General features: G+C 47.1%; 1 protein-coding gene across 1 annotated transcript in view; it reads left to right on the top strand.

The window, feature by feature from the left end:
* Nucleotides 1-5,997: 5,997 nt before the first annotated feature.
* Nucleotides 5,998-8,203, top strand: part of golph3a (golgi phosphoprotein 3a) — a 148,230-nt gene continuing 146,024 nt past the window's right edge. The window contains exon 1 of the mRNA XM_041182885.1: nt 5,998-6,395. Coding sequence (XP_041038819.1) covers nt 6,201-6,395 — 195 coding nt within the window. The 5' untranslated portion in view covers nt 5,998-6,200. The remainder of the gene's footprint in view (nt 6,396-8,203) is intronic.

Genomic DNA, 8,203 nt, shown 5'->3' with positions numbered 1-8,203 from the left:
GTATATGGGGATGGGGCAGGAAAGTGGAGTTGATGTTGAAGTTCAACTGTGATCTTACTGAATGGTGCAGCAGGCCTATTCCTACTAATCTTCTGTACTTTAAGTGCTTTGTGACTTCTTGAAATGATAAAAGGCACTATACAATACAAATTCCTTTATCTTTTGTAAGTTTGCCAAATTGGAGATAGCTGCTTTCCTGGCCCTGGTAATCTAACATAACTCTTATTTGTGATTGAGACACATGCCTGTAAACTATAAACTGGTAAGTTAGCAACTATTGTAGAGAAGATCTCTGAAAAGATCTTGCGAGTTCTAGTGGACAAACAGTAAGAAAAGTATAACTTGTTAACCCCCATGATGACCAGCCTTTCATGAATCTACTGTGACTTGTTATCATTTCCTGTTCAGTATTTGTAGCAACATAAATGTATTAAATGACAACATTTTTAGCCTTCCTCTCAGCAGGGTCTGGTTATTCATAGGTGATCAAAAGTGAAAAGTAAAATAAGTCTAGTACAAACAGATTTAAGTGACCAGGTGCTATTACCTGGAAGTTTGGACAACAAAGAATAATGTGTTTCTTTTGATCTCTTCCATGGTTGCAAAGAGTTTCAGAGTTATGTAATAAAATAAATGTAACTCTAACAGGTAGAACACTATCAAAACTTAATCAGCTGAGAAAAAATGCATCTCATAATTTGAAAAAAAACAGCTGACACTTGCATGGACAGTGCTGATAAATCTACAGAAATATGTAAAATTTAAAAACATTGAAAGAAGGGAAAAAATAGAAAAAAAGTGAAATTTGGGTAATTGATAATGTGCACAGGAGATTTATGCACAATACAAAAGAGCCCTGTTTCAGTATTGCTGTGTCATTGTCCCTAATAAGATGTTCCAAAATAAACACACAAGCAAAACTAGTATTTAGACAGTCTTGATAAAAACTGGGATTCTGAGATCCACACTCAGTGCCATGCGCCACCTTATGAACACTCTCGACCTCTTCCCTCCAGCAGCACCGCTGTACCCTTTTTCAAAGCTGCGCGTGCCCCCAGTTTAATTTAATTTTTCGTCTCATCCGACGCCTCAACAAGAAACTTTTTCTCTTTCTCTCAAGTGCTAAGGAACGCAAGCTCCAACAACTCATCGACACTAACACCCATCTAGGACCATCCACCCATGCCTGTCTCTCCGTCCCCACCCCATCTTCCAATCCCAGCCCCGGCCGTGTATTCACTATACCCCCTGACCTTCCCCTCTCCGACGCTGAACATTCAGTGCTCAGCAAAGGACTTAGTTTCATTTGCCAGTGAAGCCCAACGCAAACTGGAAGAACAGCACCTCATCTTCCGACTAGGCACTTTACAGCCTTCCGGACTGAATATCGAATTCAACAACTTTAGATCTTGAACTCCCTCCTCCATCCCCACCCCCTTTCTGTTTCTTCCCTCTTCCTTTTGTTTTTTTCAATAATTTATATAGATTTCTCTTTTCCCACCTATTTCCATTATTTTTAAATCTTTTATGCCCTGCTAGTCTTTCCACCCCACCCCCACTAGAGCTGTACCTTGAGTGCCCTACCATCCATCCTTAATTAGCACATTCGTTTAGATTATATCACTACCTTCAACACCTCTGTGTTCTTTTGTTCGTGACATCTTTTGATTATCTGCTCCTATCACTGCTTGCTTGTCCCTACAACCACACCACCACCTGCGCTCCCCCCACCCACCCCCCACCACCTTAAACCAGCTTTTTTTTAACCCCTCTCCTTATATTCCTCAGTTCTGTGGAAGGGTCATGAGGTCTCGAAACGTCAACTCTTTTCTTCTCCGCCGATGCTGCCAGACCTGCTGAGTTTTTCCAGGTAATTCTGTTTTTGTTTTGGATTTCCAGCATCCGCAGTTTTTTGTTTTTATGACTTAGTTTCATACCCTTACACCCTCATCTCAATGAATTTCGGGCTCGGCACAATGCTGAACTCTTCTTCCACCGCCTTCGTCTCCGTGCTCACTTCTTTGGGCAGGAGTCCTCTCCCTGTTCAATAGATCCTCTTACCCACCTCCAATATTCTCCCTCCACCTGGACCCCTCCCTCTGGATTCTTACCTTCTCTTGATCTTTTCATTGAGAACTGTCGGCGTGACATTAATAGTCTCAATTTCTCTGCTCCTCTCACCCATTCTAATTTCTCTCTCTGAACTTACTGCACTCCGTTCACTCAAGTCCAACCTTAACATTGTCATCAAACCCGCTGACAAGGGTGGTGCTGTTGTTGTCTGGCGCACTGACCTCTACCTCGCACAGGCTGAGCATCAACTCGCAGACACTTCCTCCTACCTCTCCCTGGACCATGACCCCACCACTGAACATCAAGCCATTGTTTCCAGGACAGTCACTGACCTCATCTCCTTTGGAGATCTTCCTCCCACAGCTTCCAACCTGATAGTCGCCCAACCTCGGACAGCCCGCTTCTACCTCCTACCCAAAATCCACAAACAGGACTATCCCGGCAGACCGATCGTGTCAGCCTGTTCCTGCCCCACAGAACTCATCTCTTGTTATCTTGACTCCCTTCTCTCTCCCCTTGTCCAGTCCCTTCCCACCTACATTCCTGATTCCTCTGACACCTTACGTCACATCAACAATTTCCAGTTCCCTGGCCCCAACTGCCTCCTCTTCACCATAGACGTCCAATCCCTCTACACCTCCATCCTCCACCAGAATGGTCTGAGGACCCTTAGCTTCTTCCTCGAACAGAGGCCCGAACAATCCCCATCCACCACTACTCTCCTCCGTCTGGCTGAACTTGTTCTCACACTGAACAATTTCTCCTTTAACTCCTCTCACTTCCTCCAATTAAAAGGTGTGGCTATGGGTACCCGCATGAGCCCCAGCTATGCCTGTCTCTTTATGGAGTATGTGGAACATTCCTTGTTGCAGTCCTACTCCGGCCCCCTCCCACAACTCTTTCTCCGGTATATCGATGATTACTTTGGTGCTGCTTCATGCTCTCGTCGGGACCTGGAAAAATTTATTAATTTTGCTTCCAATCTCCACCCCTCCATCATTTTCACATGGTCCATCACTGACACCTCCCTTCCTTGACCTCTCTGTCTCGATTTCTGGTGATAGACTGTCCACCAATATCCATTACAAGCCTACCGACCCATAGCTACCTCGACTACAGCTCCTCACACCCTGTTTCCTGTAAGGACTCCATCCCATTCTCTCAGTTCCTTCGCCTCCGTCGCATCTGTTCTGATGATGCTACCTTCAAAAACAGTTCCTCTGACATGTCCTCCTTCTTCCTTAACCGAGGTTTTACACCTACGGTAGTTGACAGGGCCCTCAACCATGTCCGGCCCATCTCCCGCGCATCTGCCCTCACGCCTTCTCCTCCCTCCCAGAAACATGATAGCATCCCCCTTGTCCTCACTTATCATCCCACCAGCCTCCGCATTCAAAGGATCATCCTCCGCCATATCCGCCAACTCCAGCATGATGCCACCACCAAACACATCTTCCCTTCAGCCCCCAGGCGGCATTCCATAGGGATCGTTCCCTCCGGGACACCCTGGTCCACTCCTCCATCACGCCCTACTCCTCAACCCCCACCAATGGTACCTCCCCATGTCCACGCAAAAGATGTAACACCTGCTCCTTCACTCCCTCTCTCCTCACCGTCCAAGGGCCCAAACGCTCCTTTCAAGTGAAGCAGCATTTCACTTGCATTTCCCCCAACTTAGTCTACTGCATTTGTTGCTCCCAACGCGGTCTCCTCTACATTGGAGAGACCAAACGCAAACTGGGCGACCGCTTTGCAGAACACCTGCGGTCTGTCCGCAAGAATGACCCAAACCTCCCTGTCGCTTGCCATTTTAACACTCCACCCTGCTCTCTTGCCCACATGTCTGTCCTTGGCTTGCTGCATTGTTCCAATAAAGCTCATCGCAAACTGGAGGAACAGCACCTCATCTTCCGGCACTTTACAGCCTTCCGAACTGAATATTGAATTCAACAACTTTAGATCTTGAACTCCCTCCTCCATCCCCACCCCCTTTCCGTTTCTTCCCCCTCCCTTTTGTTTTTTCCAATAATTTATATAGATTTTTCTTTTTCCACCTATTTCCATTATTTTTAAATCTATACCTTTTATGCCCTGTTAGTCTTATTTCACCCAACCCCCACTAGAGCTGTATCTTGTGTGTCCTGCCATCCATTCTTAATTAGCTCATTCATTTAGATAATATCACTACCTTCAACACCTTTTTGTCCTTTTGTCTGTGACATCTTTTAATTATCTGCTCCTATCACTGCTTGCTTGTCCCTACAATCACAACCCCCCACCTCTCTCCACCCATCTCCCCCACCTTAAACCAGCTTATATTTCACCCCTCTCCTATTTTTACTCAGTTCTGTTGAAGGGTCATGAGGACTCGAAATGCCAACTTTGTTCTTCTCCGCCGATGCTGCCAGACCTGCTGAGTTTTTCCAGGTAATTCAGTTTTTGTTTTAGACAGTCTTGCTTGGGTTATTATATCCTATAAAAGAATGGCATTCTCTTTAATCAAAGGCTCAACAGACGTTCACATTACATTAGCATAAGCACAAAAGGCCAAGTTATATTTGAAATATTTTTCAGCACTTTTACTACTGGGAAACAAGTTCATTTGTATTGGTACCTCTCTGGACAGGGTATTGCAACTTTTGTTTCTGAATCAAAGTGCTGAAAAATATTTTTCCAGTAAATGATGGGACAAAAACTTAAGTTCAACATGCACACGGTCAATGGGTATGTTAAACAAACAGCAAAAGTTGTGGTGAGAAGTTATGCTATGAATTGTGTTTTATGCTGCATCAATGCAAATACCCTGATGTTACTCCAATTGGTGTCAGAAGTGGGATCCACAGTAGTTGATGTGTCATTGGTTTGAAATTTGAGCAGTAAGTCTTAGATTGTAGTGAAACACACATGGAGTAGTTATTAAGTGAAGCTAGAAGTCACAAACTGTTACTTCTTAATAAACCTAATGATCTACATTAAAATTACTTACAAATAGGTATCTATGGCCCTTGAGTTCAGAAGGGACTTATAGCATAGATGTGGGAGGATGTTCCACTTGCTGGGGAAACCAGAACTAGGGGACACAGTTTAAGAATAAGAGGTCTCCCTTTTAAGACTGAGATGAGGAGAATTATTTTTTCTCTAAAAGGGTCGTTAGTGTGTGGAGGCTGGGCCATTGAATTTATTCAAGGCAGAGTTAGATTTTTGAAAGACAAGGTTATGGCGCTCCCGCCCCCCTCTCCTCCTCCGGGACCGCACTCCCGCCCCGCCCCCTCCTCCACCCGAACCGCGCCCCCTCCCCGACCCCTCCTCCTCCTGACCGCGGCCCCTCCCCGATCCCTCCTCCTCCTGACCGCGCCCCCTCCCCGACCCCTCCTCCTCCTGACTGCATCCCCTCCCCGACCCCTCCTCCTCCTGACCGCGCCCCCGCCCCGCCCCCTCCCCCACCCGAACCGCGCCCCCTCCCCGACCCCTCCTCCTCCTCCTCCTGACCGCGCCCCCTCCCCGACCCCTCCACCCGGACCGCGCCCCCTCCACGACCCCACCTTCTCCTCCTGACCGCGCCCCCTCCCCGATCCCTCTTCCTGCTGACCGCGCCCCCTCCCCGACCCCTCCTCCTCCTGACCGCGTCCCCTCCCCGACCCCTCCTCCTCCTGACCGCGCCCCCTCCCCGCCCCCTCCTCCTCCTGACCGCGCCCCCTCCCCGCCCCCTCCTCCTCCTGACTGCGTCCCCTCACCGACCCCTCCTCCTCCTGACCGCGCCCCCTCCCCCGCTCCCTCTTTCTCCCGGACCGCACTCCCGTCCCGCCCCCTCCTCTTCCTCCTCCTCCTCCTCCCGGACCACGCTCCCGCCCCACCCCCTCCTCCGGCTCGAGCTCCCCCCTGCGGCTGCCTTTAAAAACTCAGCAGTGTCACATCCCACTGTGACGTCACCGGGGCCGACTCGCCGCTGCCGCCATATTGCTGGAAAGTAATCGAGTGACTGGATTCTCGGTTCCCCCACCCGGAGTTTTCATCTATACCACCGGCATTGAGCGAAAACAACCGCTCCCCCTCCGTGTTAAATTTATGAAGCCTCACTGCTGACAAGACAGAAGCACTAGCGGCTGCCCCTCGATCCTCCTGGAGCTATGTCGACTCTCACTCAGAGGAGCTCCGGCCTCGTCCAAAGGAAAACCGAAGCTTCGAGGAACGCGGAGAAAATCCCCGACGACGACGAGGACCGGAGGGCTGAGCAGGACCAGGAGGACGAGTTAGGCGACTCCAAAGAAACTCGCCTGACCCTGATGGAGGAGGTGCTGCTCTTGGGCCTGAAGGACCGAGAGGTCTGATTTATTTTATTCCGTTTCCATGAGATGCGATAAAATAATCATTTCTGCCTCTTTAGAAAATACACGGTCTGATTTATATGAAAGTACAAGCCTCCAGAATTGTAGCAGTCAACCTAACCTGAACGGAAGGACTTCAGGGGGAGAGGCAGGTTTTAAAGATGATTGACGTTTTCGTTAACCAATAGTGAAAGGAATGACTGTTGGACTAGAAGGTGGGATGGAATTGGTCCAATAGGAGTAAAGGAGGGCGGCTCCTTCCGCACATCAAGTATAGTTGTTCATAAAAGTACACAATACCCCCACTGAGTGAATACCAGCTCAGTTCCGGTAGCAGGTTGACTGAGGGCCAGCTATTGGTGATAGGAATAATAATACAACAAATGTACCAAAAGTGGAATGTTTAAATGATCAGACCTTGCTACTTTTCTGACGGGGCGGGAAACTGGATAGGATCCTGATTATAAACACTGGAAATCTGAACTTAAAATAAAACCCAAGACTGTCGACTGCTGATAACACGAGACAATAACAGTTTATATTTATAAAGCACCTCTTAAGGTAATGAAGCCTCCCAAGGTGCTTCACAGCAACGTTGGAAAATAAAATTTGACACCCAGCCACATGAGAGAATAACATAAGAAATAGGAGCAAGAGTAGGCCATTCAGCCATTCAAGCCTGCTCTGCCATTCAGTGAGATCATGGTTGATCTTCTACTTCAACACCATTTTCCTGCATTATCCGTTTCCCTTGATGTTTCTAATATGTAGAAATCCATCAATCTCAGTTTTGAACATATTCAACAACTGAGCCTCCACAGTCCTTTGGAGCAGAGAATTTCAAAGATTCATCCCTCTCTGAGTGAAGAAATATGTTCTCAGTCCTAAATAGCCTGCCCCATGATTGATGAAAGCTGAATCAAAGATGTAAGTTTTAAGGAGGAGATTAAGGAAGAGAGGTGGAGAGGCTTAAGGAGAGAATTCAAGAGCTTAGGCCCTTGACAGCTGAAGGCATGAGTATACGAATTAGAAGCAGGAGTAAGTCGCTTAGCCCCTCGAGCCTGCTCCGTCATTCAATAAGATCATGGCTGATCTGAATGTAACCTCAACCCCACATTCCTGCCTACTCCCGAGAACCTTTCAACTCCTTGTTATCAAGAGTCTATCTAACTCTGCCATAAAAAATATTCAAAGACTCTGCTTCCACTGCCTTTTGAGGAAGAGAGTTCCTAAGACAAGATTGAGAGAAAAAATTTCTCCTCATCTGTCTTAAATGAGCAACCCCTTATTTTTAAATAGTGACCCTTAGTTCTAGATTTTGCAGAAGAGGAAACATCCTCTCCACATCTACCCTGTCGAGACCCCTCAGGATCTTAAAGGTTTCAAGTAGGTTGCCTCTTACTCTTCAAATTTCAGTGTATACAAGCCTAACCTGTCCAGCCTTCCCTCATAAGACAGCCCATTCCTGGTATCAGTCTAGTAAACCTCTGAACTGCTTCTAACACATTTATATCTTTCTTTAAATGAGACTGGTATTGTACACAATACTCTAGATGTGTCACCAATGCCCTGTCCAGCTGAAGCATAACGTCCCTACTTTTGTGATCAATTCCCCTCACAATAAATGATAACATTCTGTTAGCTTTCCTAATTACCTGTTGTACCTGCATATTAACCTTTTGTGATTCATGCACTAGGACACCCAGACCCCTCTGAATCTCAAAGCTCTGCAATCTCTCACCAGGTAGATAATAAGCTTTTTTTATTCTTCCTGCCAAAATGAACGATTTCATGTTTGCCCATAT

This window comes from Carcharodon carcharias, chromosome 1 (genome assembly GCF_017639515.1).
Source record: "Carcharodon carcharias isolate sCarCar2 chromosome 1, sCarCar2.pri, whole genome shotgun sequence".
Classification (NCBI taxonomy): Eukaryota; Metazoa; Chordata; class Chondrichthyes; order Lamniformes; family Lamnidae; genus Carcharodon; species Carcharodon carcharias.
The sequence above is the reverse complement of the archived record's forward strand: the minus strand, read 5'-3'. Positions and strand labels throughout refer to the sequence as shown.